The sequence below is a fragment of the Lissotriton vulgaris genome, chromosome 10, assembly GCF_964263255.1.
Source record: "Lissotriton vulgaris chromosome 10, aLisVul1.2, whole genome shotgun sequence".
Taxonomy (NCBI): domain Eukaryota; kingdom Metazoa; phylum Chordata; class Amphibia; order Caudata; family Salamandridae; genus Lissotriton; species Lissotriton vulgaris.
In genome coordinates this window covers 564,140,914-564,163,155 of record NC_141698.1, presented here as the reverse complement: position 1 = coordinate 564,163,155, position 22,242 = coordinate 564,140,914, and the positions used below count along the sequence as shown (strand labels likewise).

The 22,242-nt window shown below is 45.4% G+C and overlaps 1 protein-coding gene across 4 annotated transcripts in view; it reads left to right on the top strand.

The window, feature by feature from the left end:
• Window positions 1-22,242, top strand: part of CLEC16A (C-type lectin domain containing 16A) — a 704,284-nt gene that overhangs the window by 334,533 nt on the left and 347,509 nt on the right. For all 4 annotated transcript variants that reach the window (XM_086941416.1, XM_086941414.1, XM_086941413.1 and 1 more), the window contains exon 16: window positions 19,677-19,727. In XM_086941416.1, the coding sequence (XP_086797542.1) occupies window positions 19,677-19,727 (51 nt within the window). The remainder of the gene's footprint in view (window positions 1-19,676; window positions 19,728-22,242) is intronic.

Sequence of the window (22,242 nt, the reverse complement as noted above, 5' to 3'; positions counted from 1 at the left end):
ATGAAATATCCTCCATATCGGATACGCATTGTTTAATGTTATTTTAATACTGTTTATTGGATTTTGATGCTAATGATTTTATAGGTGGATGTGCTTTTAACCCTTTCCATGCGGCCGCGATTCCACGGTGTGCTGTAAACAGCACGAACAGGGGCGGGCCGTGACGAACCCCAGCCGTCATCAGCACATGAGCACTGTAGTGCATGACGGCTGGGGTTCGTCATCCGCATGGAAGGGGTTAATATGACTTATGTGGTTTTAAGGATGATTTATGCGGTTTTCAGGATTTTAGAATCTGGAATAGACTTTTTTTGATGATGATAGGATATCTGAGTGAGCTCAATGCTTGCCGATGACAAAAGTAGGGATGTGAAAGTTTTTGAGTCTTGCACGGTCAGTATATCGAGTACTATAAATTGGTTAATAGTAACATATTTTATTTACAATATTTTTAAACTGCAGAGGTGCGGTATGAAAGGCAATATAAAAAAACAAATCATAAAAACTATATTTTAAATATTTAATGGATGGGCAAAAGTTCTATTGTTGAGAATGTACTTATCACCTATGGCAAAGCACTGTTTCATTGATTGCAGTTTATACCTCTTCATATCTACTTCATGTGTGCTATTGCTATTTCCTACCGCTCAAAGCATTACCGTTGTGCAAATAAAGTGTAAAATGTAAACTCTAAGTAATCTGGATGAAACAGAAGCCACAGCAGTTGGGGAACTGCCAAAAAAGTGTGAAGTATTGAACAACAGAATCGGCTATTCTGATGGATGCGATAACGAGTTCACCCTAAGTTGGCAGGTATGCCCAGACGTGGGTCCCTTGCTCACTACGCCACTGGATTCAAGCTAGCCTGGCTGATGACGGCTGATTAGCCAGAAACCACTCCCAGGATGCTTGTTTCCGTTCCAGGGTAGACATGGCTTGGCAGTTCGGGCTGGACTGTTCCCATGAGGCACAGGGTCAGACTGATTTGCATATGGCCATGCCACTGTGGTGGCGGAGTGAGCTAAAGAATGATGATGGATTAAACCCAGATCAGTTGACTGCGGGTGAGTGCTTGCAATGTTCATCACTTCGTCCATCATCCCATTTGGTTATGCTTTATTCTGATGGATCCTTCTACCTGCAGATTCATCACCTGTAGAACAATTCCAGGTGTCAAACTAGATCTGGAACAGATCAAAGAAACAATGTCGCGGGTAGTGGGCTCTGAACTTAATAGGCGCCAGAGGTGACATCAGGCGGCTTCACCAAGTTTGTCAAGTAATTCCGATAACGACCTAGATATAACACCTGAAGTAACACAGTCTTGAACAAGTGTTCCCTTATCACTATGTCATGGCCAACTAGGCACGTTCCTATGTAAATCATCAAAAAGTGTAGTCTGATTTGGCGTTTACTCGTCTTTCATTTTCCTAGATATGTCAAGGACCCGTAATTTTTGTACCACATTCCTGAAATTATGTCAGAGGTTTTCATCCCTGACAATATTTAGTATTTAAGGGCCATTACTCGATCCCTTGGCTAGAGAGGTGCTTCGCCCCAGATGATTCTGTAAGATACTGTGTAAGACGATATTGACTATTGCGTGCACTTAGAGATGATGATGCATCTTGCCTGCCACTGAAAAGAGCCGGGTACCTGAGGGAGGCTGCTACTGCAGCGCATGTTTGCTTTTCACAGGGAATGCTTTCACAGCGGCTCCTCCGAAAATGACAGCCTGAGCTGTCAGCAAGGTATGCAGTGCGCCACTTATCTCTACAAAACTGTAGCCATCAAGTTACTCTACGACATGCTCTCCGCGGATAGCGCATAAACATAGGTTTTAGGGTGTTAGGATTTTAGATGACATTATAACCATGTTAGAAATGTTTATTCTATTTTTGCTGTTTGCAATGTGCCGCCTTGCTGTTTTTAGGTCTCGTGGCGTTAACCAAGCGTAAGCGCGGTCTCGCCAGAGAACTCTAGTCAGCGACACAGCTTTCCAGGAGACAGGACCTGGTCGCGCGCATCTTGAATAAGGCGATCGGAGCGGGCCACGCGCGCGAACGCGCTCGCTGTGGACATCTGTCTCCTGGGAAGCGCCAACACACATGCATGCGCAGACACACAGACACACATGAGCGCCCATACACGCACACATACAGAGACTTCCCCCCGCCCGCACACATACACGCGCGCACTCACACACACACACGAGCGCACCGAGACCGCACCTCCCGCCACCTCCTAAAAATGTGAGCACCAACCAAAAAGGTCTCCCATGCTCTAGCCGTCTTGTGCCCTGATGGCTCTCTCGCTCTGGGCCCCCACCGCTCCTCACCTGCCTCACCAGTTCTCCAAATTGTGTTCTACTCTCTGTAGCAGAGAGAGGTCAAAATGTCACCGCCAGCCACTCGATGTCTAGCGCGGCTCACAGGCCGCGAGCGGCTCATCGGTGCCCAACAGCTCCTGCATACAATTGTCGCGGTGGACAATGCTTCCTTGCTCAGCTGCGGCCCCGGCACCAACCAGGAAAACAACGGAGGCACGGACCTGGGGCACTCTCTTCGCTAAGCAGAGTTAGCGGTCATCGTCAGGTCAGGGCTGGGGTCCGGGCACCCGCACAACTCCGGGTCCATGCCACACTCTGGCACCAGCTCACAACGACTGTCGCAGGTTGGGCTGCGCGCAACACTCCCATGTTGGGTGGCTGGGGCTCCGCGGTCCACTGCCGCTCCGGAGGTCGCAGATTGCAGCCCAGGGTATGTGGGGACCGGGACGACGGGTATGATATCGCGGATTTAGGATTTACAGCAGGATTGTGCAGGATTACTACGGGGCTACATGAGCCGGGCTAAGACACGACCCCCCATGCTGGTTGTCATTGCACGCGCACGTCTTGTTTTTCAAGCAATCGCGAAAGTGAAAGCAATCGCTTTGTCTGCCGTGCCTCCCGGGCTCGCTGCGAGAGGGAGCTGTGAATAATAACTGCCGGCTGCCCCGTGCTGAGGTGCATCATCAGAGCTGTGTGAATAATAACTGCGTCAGCCCAGTGCTGAGGTGCATCATCAGAGCTGTGTGAATAATAACTGCGTCAGCCCCGTGCTGAGGTGCATCATCAGAGCTGTGTGAATAATAACAGCTGTGAGCCTGTGCCTGAGGTGCATCATCAGAGCTGTGTGAATAATAACAGCTGTGAGCCCGTGCCTGAGGTGCATCATCGGAGCTGTGTGAATAATAACTGCGTCAGCCCCGTGCGTGAGGTGCATCATCAGAGCTGTGTGAATAATAACAGCTGTGAGCAACAGCATACTCTTGCACACACTCTCACTGCTCACCAATTCAAAGTTTGCTAAAAAATGTATGCAACGCTTTGTCATACACAATGCCAATAACTCAAACATTAATGCTGCGAGACCTATTGCATTGTAAATGCTTGTTATCCTTTTCTGTATGATTATTTTAGATGTGTTAAGAAACAGTTTCGCCCTGTTGTATACATTTCTGTTCTTCTTAGTGATGTTTCATTGGTAGTGTAAAGAAAGAAAATGGTTTATTGCCACCACAGTGCCCCAATCCCGTTATAGGGATTGTTATGAACCCAAAACCATGGCTTCACTTTTACTATGGATTGAGTGGGGTTCAATGGGACAACAAATAACCTGTATTTCACATTCAACGTTGGTACATTGAACCAAGTTCACTTGTGTCACCTGTGGGTGGAAAAGCAAACTTTGTAGCTTATGCAACAGAAAGGACGCATATTTAGCGCAAAATTAAAACAATATACACCAAAATATATAAATCAAACAAGATTTCCAATGAAAACAAATACAAAAATAAGGACCGGAAAATATTAGAAAACATGGTGAAAAAATACATCATAAATAGATAACACTGACAAAAAGCATCACCCTGTGGTGATAATCCATATATGTATAATATAAATTCATATACAACCCTTGTGGTCGATTCCCAAGAATCAATCAAAATTTTAAAATATTATTGATAATATATCTCTTCAATAATCTCCATGGCGCCCCCCTCAGAGGCGAATGTGGACCACCCTTGACAACTACTTTAATACCCACAAACCTCCATGAATCTCCTTCATTCACCCTCGACATAGCCCCCCCTATTACTTTCTTCTGCATTCTAGTTCGACTGGTGCCTTCCTGTCTATATAACTGGAAACAAGTCAGCGCAATTAGAACTTCATCAACCTGTGGACTAACTTATTGATACTACTGCTCATACAGTCACATTTGCATTTTCAAACCTACTATTTCCTCAGTTTACTTCAGTTTGTGTTATATTTCTGTTAAGATATTGATTGATTATTGGTACTTACTGTCTTCTATTCCATTGTCAATTAAACACCATCCCTCAGAGACAGTGCCCAAATAACCTTAGCCAAGAAGGTCATCATTCTAATTACCTGGTTATTTTAACATAGTCATGGTTACTAATGCAAAGTTTTGTGATGGATTTGCTAAATCATTCAATAATATAGAGAAACAAAGCAAAAACCAACAAATCCCTTGTCTTTTTTAAATACAGTATACTAGAAAATAAAAGTTCCAACTGTTTAAAATATCATCCCATCCGCTTCTATAACGTACTTTACACATCTGAAAGCCTATAGACTCCCACTACAAGTACAGGCTTTTCCTAATCACATGAGTTCAGATATTATGGGACGGAATGCAAGTTTCTCGACAAAATGCTTCCATGCCTCTGCCCAAAACTAATTCAAAACAGAAGCCATATTACTGTTAAAGTATAGCTGGTCCAGGGGCAATTTTAAACACTCACATTGATCAGTTGATCATATGCTGCTTCCAAAAACACAATCCAAGCAAAAACAGTATTTCAATATAAACTCCCATACTCTGAAACTGATTTTAACCACTCCTTCAGAATGTCAAAGAATTTGCAGTTTGAAAACTTAAGATATTAACTTGACCTTTCATTCCCTTTGCTATATTTTTAGTCTAAAAACAAAGAAAAATTTGTTTTCCAACAAACAGGAAGAAAAGTCCACGTTTCCCTCCTCTAAGTCTGCTTAGATGCAGAAACTCAGTCATGTGTTGTGTGTTCAATTGTGCAGATCCTTTGCAGGCTAAGCTTGATCAGGTTCTGCAATTTGCACTTTCACTTGCTGGGGGTGCAATGTGTCTGCTTCCCTCAGCCGGGTCAGCCTTCCGTGTTCATATCCCTGGTTGTCCTGCATTTTCTTAAGGGCCTGACCAACCTTTTTTTCTGCAACTCCATTTGTGATATTTCAATGGGACTTTAATCTGATCCTTACTTTTTTGATGGAGGTTCCGTTTTAGCTACTCCACAATTGCACCCTGCGTTTGTTGTCCCTCAAAACTGTGTTTTTGGTTGCTTTTACTTCTGTTAGAAGGATCAGTGTGTTGCAAGATGTTAGATGTCACCTTCCTTTAACTATTTTCTTTCCAAATAAGTTGGTGTTAAGAACTAAGGCTTCTTTCCTTCCTAAGGTGGTCACCCATTTCTAAATTGCCCAATCTATTACACTTCTGACCCCCTGATCTCATCCTCCCCATACGACTGAGGAGAAGCATTTGCATCGGTTGGATCCTGGCCGAGCGCGTAATTACTACCTGGACTGCACCAGGGAAGTCCGGCCACATGACCAGCTGTTTGACAGCTACTGAGTGGCAATAAAAGGTAAGGTGGTACCGAAGAGGTCTTTGTCTCAGGGGCTCATCCGGTGCATCACAATCTGCTATGCCTGAGTCTTCTGCAGGCGTTTGAGCCTATTTCATCAGGGCCAGATCGCCTTTTCTACTCTTGCTCGGGGAGTCCCAATTGCATAAATCTGTAAGGCGGCAATGGTGGTTAATTTTATTCATTGGGTTTCCAAAAAATAAACAATCAATAGGTTCATCAGCATTAATACACAGTTGTAAAACACCTTTGGGCGCAACAACATATTACAACAACCATCTATTTGCAGTTATACTATTACACTCAGTGGTTTGGCAAAAAGATCCTATCTCTAACTAGTACATAGATATACATTAATCACTGGGCATACTTAGCAAATAGGAAGCTAGCGGGCCCCATATCACGTGTTCTAGACACGCTTGGTAGTTCTTCTGCATAGCAGGTAAGTTGATCTCGGCAGTACACCATGTCCCGAAACCAATTATTGTCCTTTGGTGAGGGCTTTCAGCCCCAGTGAAGGGAGATTCTTCGTTTTGCCAACAGTAACGCTATAGCTACTAATTTCCGATTAATAGTTAGTATGTTTTTTACGTTTCTCAATAAACACATTTGTGGAGTACACTCTATTACCTCCTCCACCATTATTGTCAGAGTGTGAGTGATTTGCACCCCAAATTCATACATCTTGGTACAGTCCCATGCTAAATGTTTGAAGTCTGCATTTGGTGCTCTAATATCTCACTCAGCATGCAGAATCCCTCAATCCATACTTATGAAGCTGAGCAGGTGTTTAATACATTTGGTGTAAATATTTAAAATGAATTCTTTTAAGATTCCCATTTGCAGTTAATTGTCCTGTCAATTTGCATCATGTCCTCCAGTCTTCTACAGTCAGTTGTTCAGAGAGAACAGCATTCCACTTTTCTAGTGGTCCCTCCCCTGAAACCCCCAGATCTATTTGTGAAGTGTTGTATAAGCGTGTGTTAAGTTTTGATCTTGTTTGTGTCATGTAAATTAACTGTAGCGCTCCTAACATCTGTGGTTCCTCCAGGAATTGTGGGTATAATTTGCGCAAAGCAGCGTGTAGTCTGCTGTATATGACTAGCATCATTGTAGATCCCTTCCGCTATTTGAGCTGAGACATCTATGAATTTTCCCTCTTTGTATACGTCTCCCATCATTTGTACCCCTGCCTTATGTAAAACACCAAGTGAGCCAGTCTCCCTCCTTACTGAGGTTTCGGTATGATGCAACAGTGGCATAGACGGTGCGTACAATGGGACTTTCTTTCTCACCTTCCAAGTTCTCTCCATGCGTGGACCATACATTGCACTGTATCCATTTCCTCTTTTTCAAATATAGCACTGCTATTTACAATCATAGCTTTGAGCGGTACCGGATGCACTGCTCTCACCTCCACTGCTACATGAGGTGTGAAATCAGAAGCCTGTTGCCAGTCATAGACAAAGTGGGCCTGAGCACATAAATAATATAGTTGTAATTCTATGGCCGGACCGGAGGCGAGGATTATGCTTTTTCTTTCTTTTCTTTTATTCATAGCAGTCATTTTAAAGTCATCACAACCACAACTATTCCCATGATACATCGGGAATAAGGCAACACAATAGAGCGTCTCCTGCTCCCTGCACCAAATCCAGCTTTCCCAAGGAGCTGATAGTCCTCCTCAGTGTCAGATCTTCCTCTTTCGTTGCCAAGTCAGGGGTTTCACGAGTCCTGTTCCCCCACATCTCCTGAAACTCAAAGCAGAGCATAAGCTACAATCATGACTAAGGTTTAGCCTACAAGGTAAACAGCATATCAAAACACCACATGACAATGGAGTATCATAAAGCATTAGGCAAATTACTTACTGCAATACGAGGGAGGTCAGGAACATGACTTTGTACCCTGGGTGGGATAAACCTGGCCTCCGAGTCCCTAATAGAATTGAAACTTCCCGTTACGATAGCTAGGACATTTTTCATTCTATGGTAGGACAGGAGGCGAGGATTACGCTCGTTTAAAGCTTGCTCACCACCAAATGAGCCATATCAATATTCGGTTTAAAATAGAACCGCTTAAAAGTGCAGTCTGAAGACCAATCTGCTGCATTCAGAATGTCTTCCAGACGAACTCCCAGGGTAAACGCCTTAGAGGCCATCGCACCTCTGGCGGAGTGGGCACCGAAGATTAGAAGATCAATGCCAGCTTCCTGCATGACCCACCTCACCCATCGGGCAATGGTGGGAGTTGAAACCACTTTGAGGTTTCCTAAGTACAATGAGCAGTTGTCGTTCCCCTGGAGGACGAAAATCCTCCGACATTTCTTCGTATGCCTTGAGGCAAGCCACTACATACAGCTTCGGGGAGTCTGGGAACGCCGGATAAGAAATAGAACATGTCCCACACTTTGTCCGCCTGCAGATCGTAAATGTAACCCCTATGGGGGAAAAAATCTGGTTGGTAACATCAAGGGCCCTGACATCAGAAACCCTTCTGCACGAGATAAGGCAAAGAAGCATTGACAATTTCGCCGACAGCTCCTTCCTAGAGAGGAATCTATTTGGTTGCCATGACAGGAACAAATTTAGAACCTGGTTAACATCCCAAAGTTGAGAATACTGGGGCTCAGGTGGCAGCAAGAGACGAATGCCCCGAAGAAGGCGGCATACCAAGGGGTGTTCACCAACCGGTGACCCGTCGACCACAGTGTGACCTGCAGAAATGGCCGAACGGAAAGTATTGATAGTTCTATAGGCCAAGCCTTCTTCCGCCATAGAGGCCAAAAAATTCAGAATGGATGTTATATCGGTTTCCACTGGATTGAGACTCTGTCGCATACACCAACGATACCACCTTCTGAGTGTGCCCTCTGCCCAAGACTTGGACATGAATCTCTCAGCCGCTCCCGAAAGGCCAGGGACCGCCCAGCGTCCCCTGTATTCCTCCACGCCATGAGGGTGAGACATCCCTGCTCTATCAATGGATGAGGAGTTCCGGCTGGATCAAGCTGAAGCGATGTAACGAGGGAGAGTGAGATTGGAAAATTCCAAGAAAGTTCTAGAAGAACCGGAAACCAGACTTGAGACTTCCATATCGGGGACACGAGAACCACGTCCGCTCTCTGGCGTCGCACCTGGGCAATTGTTTTACCTTATTCCCAATGTATCATGGGAATAGTTGTTGTTGTGATGACTTTAAAATGGCTGTTGTGAATAAAAGTAAAGAAAGAAAAAGCATAATCCTCGCCTCTGTGTCCATAGTAGAATTGAAACTTTCTGTTACGATAGCTAGGAAATTTTAATAGTTCCCACTAGATTCTCTGTTTCTTTCCTCCCCAGGCCAATGTGATTAGCAGTGTACGAAGCGTAGTGAAGAAATGCTCTGTTAGGCGAATGGGAATATTCATGAATGAGTATAAAAACTTTGGGAGCACAACCATCTTTATCCGCGCTATTCTATCTGCCAGCGACAGTGGTAGTTTTATCGATCTAGTCACTTGCTCGTCAAGTTGTTATTGCCCTCCTATAATTGGTTAGTATAACCAACTGCGGATCTTTGTGAATCCATATTCCCAGGTATTTTACCGGGTCTGTGCCCCATTCCAGCGGGTATCCAAGATCTATTTGCGGCGTACCGCTAGTCAATGCAATAATGATTGACTTAGACCTGTTAATACCTAGCCCCGAAAACCATTAAAATCGTACATACTCCTGTATGAGTTGCTTTAAATGTGCCTCCGGCTCTCTAACATATAATACCATATCATCTGCGTACATGGACACTGCAAGCAGTCGCTAATGAAAGCGTGGTTCCGCCTTTGCATATCTTGGTCTTAAGATACATGCAATTGGTTTCAGCACCCCTGCAAATAATAATGGTGATAGGGGCACCCTTATCTTGTGCCACGTTGTATATCAAATGCATCAGATGTTTGCCCATTTATGCGCACGCGTGCCAATGGGTCAGTGTGTAAAAGTTTGATCCAATTTGTGTAAACTAAGGGCAACCTCATGCGATGCAGCGCTGCAAACATATATATTTCCATGAGATAGAATTAAAAGCCATAGCGGCGTCCAGTAGGACCGCCACCGCAGGCAACGTTTGCTCTAATATATGCAGCACTGGAAATAACGTACGTAGGTGGTGTGATGTAGACCGAGCCGGCACAAAACCCGATTGGTCAGGAAGCACCATCACGGGTAGCAATAAACGTAGTCTAGTGGCGATATCTTTTGCCAAGATTTTCACATCCGTATTAACTAGTTAAGAGTCTGTATGAATCACAGTTTTCCGGCAACTTACCGGGTTTTAATAATGCAATTATCAATGCCTCACGAAGCGTGTCAGGAAGACGCTGTTTTTTTTTGTTGCAGAATTCTATATAGCGCGAACTAGACCCAAACCGAATCAGGTATCAGAGCGCTTTACATTTCACCAGTTACGTTGCATGAGGACACACATTCATTATAGGCACGGGGAGATTAAGTGATTTGCCCAGAATCACAGGAGGTTTTGGCGTCGTTACCGAGACTCGAACCCAGATCCCCAGGTCTGAGGTCGAGCGCCCTGCCGTGAGCCGGTAGCAGTTAGGCGATATATACATCTCATAGAGATAGGTGGCTAGCAAGACAATATACTCCTTATAGAACTCTGCTGGGAAGCCGTCAGTTCCTGTAGCTTTCCCATTAGGCAACGTACATATGGCCTCTTTATTCTCATCTAATGTTATTTGGTGCATTAAAAAATGTTGTTGCCCTTGCGAAAGCCATACTAGCACTATATCTTCTAAGTATTGTGCATCATCATCTTCTTCCTCTGATTGCCTGTGGCATACATATTTTGGTAGTGCTGCACAAATGTGGTGAGTATCCCTGGCGTGTCATAATGTATAGTGTTATCCCCTGAGACTGCTTTCACTATGTGTGCTTTTGCCCATGGTTCTGCAATTCTACTGGCTAGTGCTTTTCCAGGCCTACCCCCTTCTCCAGAGTATGTGGCTTTCCACCTTCTTTTCATGTGTCATACTTCCTGGTCCGCTGTCTCATTATACTCAGTAATCTTTACTCTAATTTCTGCCAATGTGGACTCCTCAGCTGTTTTTTCATACCCCCTTTCGAGGCACCCCAATTCCATTTCAAGTGATCTCATTCTACCTCGAAACGATTTCAGAACCCATGCTTGCAGTCCTTTACAGACACCCCGTATTGTCTCCTTGAATGCTTCCCATATTGTTCCCATACACTGCACTGAACCTATGTTGTGTGTAAAGATAGCTTCTCTCACCTCTTCATGGAAAACCTGGTCTAGGAGCGAGGACAACTGTAGACGCAACTGAAACTGTGAATGGGTGTACGTGGGTAGTGTCATATCTAGCAGAACTGGGGAGTGATCTGACAATGTTTTTGGTAAATGTTGGACTTTAGTAGTCCATGTATTCACATCATTCGTGTCCAGCCAGAAGACTGGTCGCGACCACAACTGATGGACAAAGGTGTGGAAAGTACCCTTTTTCACCCCAGGGTGTCTCATCCTCCAGACATCTAGCAGAACTAGATCCCTCATACCATCTGTAACAGACAGCACAACCCTTTTGGGTGAGATTTCTGCCATAGTCATACGATCTTCTCCGGGTACCAGCACAATATTAAAATCCCCTCCACAAATAATTGCTGATGGGGCAGCCTATGTATCTTAGCCCATAGTGTCTCATAAAAAACAGGGTCATCTGTCTTAGGCCCATAAACATTTACAATAGTCAACAGTGTACCGCTTTACCCCTTCCTTGCGGCGATAATTTCGCAGTGTTGATTGAATTAGGGGGCGTAACCCATTGCGTGCTCAAGACGGACCCTGGCTGTCTTATGTCACGCTGGGCGTGTGCTCAGGACGGCCGGGGGCTTTCCGAACTCCTCCCACTAATTAGTTTCCCAGCGCAGACGCTGGGGAATTGGTGGCGTTCGGACGGCCCCCGGCCGTCCTGAGCACACGCCCAACATGACCGGCCGTCCTGAGCACGCAACGGGTTAACTTACCCTGCGCTAGTATATACCGCTCTTGTTCATCCTCCTCAACATTTGTAACCTCAAAAGGTACACCCTTTTAAGGTCTCGCACCTAGCGTTGCAGTGTGCAGCATTGCTCGCGCAGCGCGAGACTTCATGTAGTGGTTTCTGAAAGCTAACCACACGCTCGTGCATGTGGTTTTGTTATCGTTGCAGTCTATTGAGCGTTGCGTGCATCTTTCTAACAAAGACAGCACGCAATTGGGCAAATGCGGGAGCATATCCCGCATTTGCCCCGCCTATGGCCTATTGGTGTCTGTTACCCCCACGGCCGCCATCTGTTTTGCATTATTGTGCCCGATAATGCAAAACAGATGTCTCGCTGTGGCACGCGCGCGAACCACTTCCGTGCTTGTTGCTACTGCGAGTGAGATGCACCACGTTGATTAGCATCGCTTGCTGCTAAGCCGTGTCTCTTGGGAGGCTGGCCCCGGCTGCGCTGTTCAATGGAGGTTTTGTGTTGGTGTGCTGCGTAGAGGACCTCCCCGTGACCCGAGGTGGTGAAGAGTGTTGGTTGTTCAGTGCGTGTGCAACCTGTCACTGTGTGCACAGGCTGCCCCTGGCCTGTGCGTCAGCCTGTGTCGGTATACAGTGTGTATGCTTTGCTTCAGCACTGTCGGTGCGTGAAGACCTCCCCTCGCCTCACGGGCGTCTGCAGTGCTCATCCCCTCTCCCTCGGTGGATTTGTCGCCCTGGGCCCTATTGTTGAAACGCCCCCACTTCCTGGCAGCCCCTGGTTGGCTTGTGGCCTGGGTAGTCCTGGCTCCCGGTGCCGGCTTTGCTGCATTCCGCCGTATGTGCTGCCTCCTCACCGGCGGAGAGGGCCTCTGTGCCCAGACAGCGGATGCTGGGGAGTGGGAAAGCAGCAGCCAGGGACCCGCCATGCATGTTCCAGGTGAGACGAGTCCCAGACTTATACCCGTCCCATGTGGCTGGACCGGTACGCACCTGAGGGGTCAGCGGCCTAAGGGTGCACCCGTGGGACGTTTTTGTGTAGTTTATGCATCCCGAGCGTACCCCAGGGTCCCCGCTGCGCCGTGAGGGTTCCTGTTGCATTGTGGGATCTCATTGGGACCTCTACTGCGTGCTGGATCTCCTTGGATCCTGCGAGGCACGCTGCCCGCTCTTTTAATAGTCCTTCCTTGTCACGAAGGCACCAGGGTATCTACTCTGCCGAGGCATCCCGCAGTTGCGGTGCAACTTGAAGAGGAGCACCTTGGCGCTTCTTCTGGGCCTGAGAGCTTCTTGCTGCCCCTTCTGAGTCCCACATGCACATTGGACTTTCATCTGTGATCTGAAAGTCCCTTAGATATTCCACGGACGCATTTGTTCTCCCCTCCCCTTCCAGTGGTTACCTTGATGTCCCTTCTGTATCTTCGGTGTGACATTAGTTATAACCCCTTATACCAAACGGAGACGACTTGGTGAAACCGGCACAATGTAGACACCTGGAGAACTATGTAATAGGGATTCTCTGCACTTCAAGCAGTGAGAGGGTGGTGTAAAAGTGGCTCACTGACATTGGTCCACGAGGAAATGTCCCTACTTGCCTTACTTAAAAGGCCTATAAATTGCCATTGGGGCTGGGGCGGAGTCAGTCACTCATCAAGGCACCTCAGCATTTCTTATGTTTAAGACGCCAAGAAAATTAGTACCTTTGCCTAACAGCACTTGTAAATCGCTTACATTCCGACTATGCCGCTTGGGACATGTGTTACCAACCAAACACCACAGGCAGGTTTTGAAATGCGAGTGCCAAGAGGCCTACTGGGGTGCTGCGCGCTTTATGCCATTCAGTCCACGCAATGGTACGTGTTTTCTTGGCGTCACTTGAACACGTGGAGAATAATTCATGGCTGGTCCGAGTGGTCCGCCTGTTTTAAGTGCTCATGGACTGGCAGCTCTGTCCTACGGCCCAGGAGCTCACCGAGCAACCACCACAACCGGCATACCACGAGCGAGTTCAGCGTGATTGTTTCTGTGGTGCATGCACTCCCTGTGCGTGTATTTTTGTGTGTGCAATAGGTCTTGCATTTGTGAGAGATTAGGCTATTGGCATTGTAAATGACAATGCCTTTTATTTATGTTTTAAAAACCAACATGTAAATAAAAGGCATTGCCATTTACAATGCCAATAGCTCAAACTTTCACAACTACGAGACCTATTGCATTGCAAATGCTTGTTTATTAATATCATCACACCCCTTGCATAGGAGGAATAGGAAGACGCCAATCGCACTCCAGCCCATCTAGTTGCCACTTCCTTCGCCGTATATTTGGTGAGGTGAGTTTCTTGCAACAGAGCCACCTTATTATTATGCTGGTCTAAATAAGCCGACACCTGTTGCGTTTTCTTAGGATATCATAGTACCAGTTTTATCTGCTATCTCTCCCATTATCTATTGAGCCGTTGGGTATGTCTGCGTCACCTGATTGTGTATGTGTTTTCATAAACAACTTTACCATTCCCATCATGCTTTTACACATATATAGTTCCCCAACCATCCCACCCACCCACTTGAGCGTCCCAGTCATGCTAAGGATCCCTGTTTTAAACAAAACAGCATACTCATGCAACCGCAATTCACTTATCAAAGGCTAACACCTTAAACTGGTGCATAAATGTAATCTTAGTTCAATGTAGGGTTTACCCTCTTGGTGGGTTGCCAGTAGCCTTCACACCCCCATGTTGGTACAGGGAGCGTGCGGGCTAAGTATATGTGGCCCTTTATCTAGCTAATCCATAATGTGTCTGAGCGCTAACAATCAATGAGTCTTTGCACATGTTAAGTCACAGAGGCGGTACAAAACATATATATCAATGTCACAAAAATGTTGCTATATGTTCAGTATACATTTGCATTGGCAATAGTCCGTATCACCATTATTATACCAAGATTACTATCTAAATCTTATATAAGCTAAATTTTTTGTCAGTAATTCCTATATGTGCACCTGTCACCTTCTCAGTTTTTACCAGTTTTTCCGCCTTGTTCAGTGCATCTGCTCAGTCCTCATTGTCTGCGTCTTCTCCTGTTATTCTCAACTACTCTTGTTCCAGTTGTCGCACGAACTGCATGGCTTCCTTTGGGGACACAAAAATCTTGTCTCTGCCCTTATGTTGTATCCGGAGTCATGCTGGATATAGCATTGCATATTGTATTTTCAGTGTTTGCATCTTCTTTTTCACTGGTTGAAATTAATTCCTCTCTTGTTGCACAGCTGTCGTAAAGTCTGGAAACAGAGCAACCTCTATACCCTGGTATATTGTATTGCCTTTTTCCCTGGCTGTATCGCAATCACGATAATTTAGTAATCTGGTGATAATGGGCACAGTGGAGCACCTGGCTCAGGTTTGGGCGCTAGGGATTGATGTGCACGCTCGTCGACCAACGTTGACGAGAAATGTCCCGCACCTAGTATGTCTTTCAGCATACCTGGACTTGTAGCTCCATTTTGCCTAAGTTAGTAGACTCAGGCACTCCTGTAATACGTAAATTATTACGCCGTGACCTAGCTTCAAGGTCCTCATTCTTTGCCTGTATTACCGCCAAATGTTTCTCCATTTGTGTGTAAGACGCGCTAACAACCTCCTCCTGGTCTTCTGTGGTAGAGATGCGTTGTTCCGCCTCAGTTATTTGTGAGCTATGTTTGTCAAGTTTGGCTGCCATATTGTCAATTCGAAGATTGAGAGTGTCTATTTTACTATCAATCGATTGCAAACTGTGTTGCATGGCAAGCATCATGCTTTCTAATTTACTACTGTTCCCCATCTCCAGCTCTGGCTCGGTATCCAACATGACTTGCGTTTGTGATTTTGTCATCCTTTTGGATTCGAATGGACGCCTGGACTTTTGATTATTTGTCTTTCACATTATTGCTTTATCGTTATGTGGTCAGGCTTGCAGTTTTAAGTTCCAAGGCTGCATGTCTAGTTATGTATGGCACCCGCTCCAGTATACACCACAGCTCTTCTAGTCTCATATAATATATGGGCTGCTGCACTAATTCTTGCTGTCGTCACTCAGCGCAAGTTAAGTAAGGTAGGGATTCCCTGTATTTCTATACAACTGTCCGTCCAAAAATGTCCCTTTTATATTGCTGGTGTTTTGAAGACACTCCCTTTCACAATACAGTTAGCGGCTGTGTACACCCTCCTCTTGGGTGGTTCTGTATGTTAACAAATTGCTTCTTTATAGCGATGTGTGACTGTGTATATGTGCTGGTAACCTACAGCAGTCTTATTGGAACCCTTTTATACTGCACAGTCTTTTACACCTGCAGGTATTGCCCCAGTCAGCTTTCCTGCATTTCCACAGTGCTGGCTTCATGAGCAGCCCTGTTTGTTCCGCACCACGTATCCTCAGGCTTGACCCCACAATGCGCTGCTATATCTCCAGAAAAAATTAAGTTGCCTCACCCTTCGGCTCAAACTCCAGCTCCATTCAAGGAGCTTTCCCACTGTGCATCCCGTTCATATGCTGAGCGCAGTGATCAATACAGATGAATCATGGGCTACAGTACGCAATTACGAGTTTGTGTACCTTATTTAATTTATAGAGTGCCACTCTCTAACCCCTTCAGTATTGTAGCTGCTTCTGCAATAGTTCGATATAATGCTCACTACCGATGTGGCATGTTAAACTACCCTCCACATCCCAGAGCTCACAGTACCACCACAAGAGCGAACGCCGTTACTTCGGACAGTAGGCCGCAACTATTTCATAGGTGTGTCTGTAAACCTGGGCCATAAACGTAGTACAAGCCTTTCCAGAGGGCAGTGATCGTCTCTTCACCTCCAAGTATCTCCCGGGGCACTGCTGGCTAAGAGAGCGAACAACACAATTTCTTCTATAGCTTTATGCTTGCAGCCCAACACAATTAGTTTCCATCGATTCTGGCAGTTAGCCATGCCGCAGCATCCACCAGGCCAGCGTCGCGCTTTCTTACATGCGCCAGGCCGCAAATGCTTCCTCAAATCTTCAGAGGTACAAATCAGCTATATCTGCACACAGTTCAGTTATACTATACTCCCCGCTGATACCAGAGGGGCAGCACATCCAGCATCAACACAGCCTCACTATACATCCCGTGCGTTGATCCAGCGGTGGGCCACGCTCACCTTGAATGCCTCCACCATCAGCCTCATGTATTCCCGCTGTCCGGCGCATAGTAACCCAGTTTGTTCTTTCTCACTATAGTCGGCTGGGGAGTCGAAGAGCTCCTTTTCTTACAGCTATGCGCCACTCAGAGAGTACACGACATCCGCTGTGTCAGTCGTCCGCTAGAAGCATGAGGTCTATGGCAGCTCCGATGTTGTAACGGTTCGCGGGAGCAGACATGTTGTTAAGCCCCTACACCGATCGAAATCGGGCCTCAGAGCGCTCAGATGGCATTGTTCTGCTTGTCAGCTCTCACTCTGCAATTGTAGCAACCTTTACTTGTTAGTTTCTTTCTGGATGGCGGTGGCAATGAAGGATATTTGTCGGATTGTAACACCGACCTGCAGAGCAGGACTTATGTGCAGCCATTTTGCTTCAGGCTCTTTAGCGCCCCCACCGTCGAAAAAATTACTGTCTGAATTCAGAGGTGTGCAGGGACGGACACTTTGCTAGGCTCGTCTTGCATGATTTCTTTCTCTCCATCCATCAACCCTCCTCCTAGGCATGGTATTGCTGTGAAATCTGCAATACAGGTGGAGCATCTGATTGCACTAATGGAAATGATTATCCTTCCAAATGTGTATACAGAGTTATCAATTTGCTCTCCCAAGAAACCTTTTGAACAACTTGACCTCATTATTAAGAACTATTGGAATAATGGTCATCCTTTGGTCACCATTGAGTTAAGATGGGGGATTGGGCATGATAGATACTGTGTCATACTGTAGGGACGAACACTTACTGGTTGTGAATCAGAGGATTTATTCCAGAAACATCAGGTCTCTTCCAGACCTGGCATATGATGCGGAGTTGCAGGCCTCGGGTAAGAATTCCCCACTCCATTTCCTATAACGAGGCAAATGCCATTTGGGAGGAGCCCCTACAACAAGTTGTTTTGGTTAGATGGAAGACCAGGATTTAACATATTGGCTGAACTGGGAAAAAGGGCAGATATGCTTCACTGGGTATGGGCACAATCCTCCTAGAGGTCGCCTCCCTAGAGGTTTCCTTTTTCAGAGCTGAGATACGCAAGGCATCTCTCAACCAGTAGATGTTCTGGCTCCAGGGATGCTGAATTCCTTTTCAGGTAGGAGACAGAAATGTTGATCCATCGACACCCAGTTTTACAGTTTCCTCCAACTCAGACATGCTATTATGTCATACTTGGCTGACCTGACTAATCTTCCTGCCTTCAACCCACTGAAGACCACGTTAAATATGTCTCAACTCTCTTTGTAGGGGAAAATAAACTTTTGATATAGAACCCAAATTATTCATTCCCCTCATACCTTCTACCATATTAGATAGGCCTGGGAGAAGGCCATTGGCCTCGTAGAGGATATGGAGTGGACCTTTGCACTTAAGGACCTCCTTGAGACTACAATGTCACGTAGATTTAGCTTAATATTGTTTAAATATTTACAAAGAGTATATTGAACTCAAGAGAGTCTATGGTGATTTCAGTGGAGCCCCAGTCCAAATTACCTTGGGTGTCAGGCGGAGGTGAGAGATTTTCTTCATGTGGTCTGCTCCTATGAATATATTAGGATCCTTTTGTGTGGATCCAGGTGGTTCTGAGACGCCTCAAATCAATCGCAACCAAAAATTGCTTTATTAAATATTCTGGATGGTGAGTCCTAGTCCTAACTGGGTCTACTACTGGAAAACAGTGAAAGCCTAGAACTGTAGTTCGTGAATCCCCCCACCCCCTCCTCCCCCAGTATAGTTAAGTGGAAAAGAACTATAGACACGGGCTGTGTACTTGAATTCCAGATATACGAGGCAAGAGGATGCCCCCAAAAATATTGCAAGAATTGGGAGAACTCCGAGGGATACCTAGCAGAAAAGCGGGACAGCCAGCACCCATTTTTTAAAAAAATGTAATGAAGATGTGGGGCCGGATTTAGGTGTTTATTCCGAAGGGGTTCATTTTCTTCAGAGAGATGTAAATAAACGATGTAAGGCTGAAGAGAAATGATGTTCTGAGTACCTATGCACGTGCTAGTTGGTGCGAAGTGTTTATCGTTTATTTAAGATGTTTGAAACAAAATACAGAACCTGATTAACAACTTTTTTTTTTGTTCCCTTTCTTCTCAATTGAAGAATATTTTGTAATGTTTCTGATTAATTTTACTTGCATTACAACTTCTTCTAGAATTATTTGCGATTTACATACTGTGGTAGGCTGTCGTGCCTCTTTTACGAAGGGACCAAGCAACACTCCTAAATAAAATGAACCTCTGCGTATACTGAGTAATAATTTCAAAATGTAAAAATTTAATTTAGGATAAAACCCACTGCTTTACAATTTTTGGTGTTGTAGGCGTCCTAGTTTCTGTCCATTGAAAGGCAGCTGAGTGGATACTTGAATTCTTAATTTAATTTTTATCGTCTTTGGCACTGCTGTTCTAGACTAGACAGACCTTGCAATAGTGCACTTTCTAGTCTCTCTCATAAGGTACACACAAAATGCAAGACTGAAATCCTTACTTCCGCAAAAAAGTCAGCTTGTTTTGTCTAGCTTCAAGTTACACAAATACACGTTAAGCTGTGCTCCATTTCTGGATGAAGAAGATTTTAAAGAAATTTTGATATAGAAAAGGAAGCTGCTCTGTTAAATTTTTCGTTTATGTTTTCCTACAACATGGCCAATGGAAATCAGATAGCCTATGAGAATCCGTGTGTTAGAATTTGTTTTTCGAGAAAAAGATTGGAATTACCTAATTGTTTTTTTTTTTTGCCTTGTTTCATTTTAGGGTGATGAAATATTTCTTGATATGTTTGAAGACGAGTATCGAAGTATGATGGTAAGTATATTGTCAAAAGAGCAAATAAGTAAAATTATTGAAAAATGCCACTGTACACATTAAAATGTTGCACTACTACCTACAGAACGAACAGTAAGAACAGTAACTTTTGTAGCAACAATATATTTACTTACGTGTAGGTTGAATATATATTAACACAACGAAGCTGACGGAATTTGTATCTAGAATGTCAGAAATGTCAATACATTTTGTACTGTTATAGTTATGCTTATTGTGAGAAGGACCACAGAGCATGAGGCTTGTTTATAAGAGCAAAAAATGTGCAAATAGAACTTTTCATACCACTTTATTACCGGCCCAGAGCTCTTCAGAAATTTCAATCAATTAATCCTTTAATTACACTGCCAAGATCATCTCTAGGAAATTAACCATCTCTAGTCCTAAAAAATGCCAATATGCTTTCAATATCTACCTTGTGTTCCCTTGATTATGTACTTCAGGGGAAAAAAAGATAGTTAATTGTTACAGCATCGACTGCAAGATTTACTTTATTTTTAAGATTACTTGTTTTTGTTCACAGTTCCTGCAAAATGTTGTCTTTTTTAATTTTGATTTATTTATTTTGCTGTTTTCCTGTAAAATATTTCCTTTCAGTGTGTATTTGGTAAAACATCTTTGCACAGATATTTCTTCTAGATGCCATTCCACCTAACATTTACATGATAGTACATCTTTCTACATATTCCTTTTTAGGTTTTGACTGGCGATGCGCTTTGCGCATGCGCCAAAAAACCTTTTGAGTTGTGTGTGTGGGTCGGGTATACGCCCACTCCTCCCATTGGCTAGCTCGATAAATGGAGGCTAGCCATTGGGAGAGGGCTCCGTCCGTCAATCTCGGACCAGATTCGGGGGCGTTCCCGAGAATTTTTGGCTTTTGGCGACGTCACGCTACGTCAGCCAAAAGCCGAGAACGCCCCCGAATCTGGTCCGGCATTGAGCCGGCACCCGACTTCCTGCTTGCGTGAGTGCATTTTGAGTGAGTTTATAACAATGGAGTAAGGAAAGTACGAACCTTAAATAACGACGAATTCACGGTACAGCTTTTGAACACTAAGAGGGGTGGGGGTAGCAGGGGAAACGGGCCTGGACCCCGAATGCAGGCGTTTCCTTTTTTTTATTGTCCCGAAATGGCTAAACTGTGTCCCATATTGGGGGATTATTATGGTAACACGCGTTGCGCCGCGAAACTCAAAACGCTTGGATATAGCGCTATATAAATAAATACGCTATTGTAAATAGTTGGCGTATTATGAACGTATATTTCGAGGAATCCCACCTCGGTAGCTATTATGTATTTGCATTTCTCTTTTCCCAGGTAATGGCGGCGATTCGATGTCCTACACTGCGGTGAACGGACACACGCTGGCCCCAAGGGGCGGAGAGGCGTCAATTATTTTCACATTTCACCCCGTTTTAAGTCCTCGGCGTGTGGGGGCTGACGTAGTGGTTGTCTGTCCTCACAAAAAGAGAAACGCCCGTTTCCATTCGGACGTTGAAAGGAAAATTAAAAGCCACACGAATTGAAAACAATGTCATTTTAAAACTAAAAATGTCATCGCTTTCAACGAAAGACGTCCATGAAACGCCACCGATTTACGACATTTTCATTGAAAACCATGGCCATCCTGAAAATAAAATATGTCTCTCTATCACGAGATTGTCGGTACAAATATTAAACTGCCATATGGCAACCTTTTTTAGTTTCTTTAGTTTTTCAGCCAACTCAAAATAAGATGTTTCCGGTAGCATTTGTAAACTCAGCTCCCACACTGTGCGCGGTCCAGAGAGTGACTTAAAAGCACACCTGTCAAAAGAGGTTTTGGAATTGCTCGTTTGTGGTTCATGTGGGCACAGTGGGATGCCAGAGAAATCCATTCGGTTATTTTGTGCAGAATGCGTTAGCGCTTCCTGCTATAGCCGTGCGGTATCGTGGCGAATGAATGTCAAGAAAAATGTGTGAAACGCGGATCCCGCCAAACAGAAAGATGCTGGCTGCCTGCAGGCGCGCCGGAGGGACGCTAGCAGGTTCCTGACTTTACCTACTCCCAGCCGTGGGTGATGTAGGGCTGTGGGTGAGAGTGTAACATGGCCCCTACCTTTCATCCTCTGAAGATAAGAAACTCCTCAGGGCCCGGCCCTTTTAGGCCCCCCCCTGCTGAGCTGAGGGGGAGAGGCGCTGTACTGCTGAGCTGAGGGGGAGAGGCGCTGACCGCCTCTGTGAACCAGGTGTGAATGTGTCCCGAGCTCAGCATAACAAAGGGCCCCGAGCCGGGCTCTCCCAGCTCCACGCAGACCTATCCATGCCCTGGCACCGGCGTCCACAGCAGGAAGAGATGCAAGGGGACCCGACAGCCCCGGGCTGTGGGTGAGAACCAGGTGTGAATGTGTCTGTGCCGAGTTCAGCATAACAAAGGGCCCCGAGCCTGGCTCTCCCAGCGCCACGCAGACCTGTCCGCGCCCTGGCACCGGCGCCCACGGGGTAGCGATGCAGGGG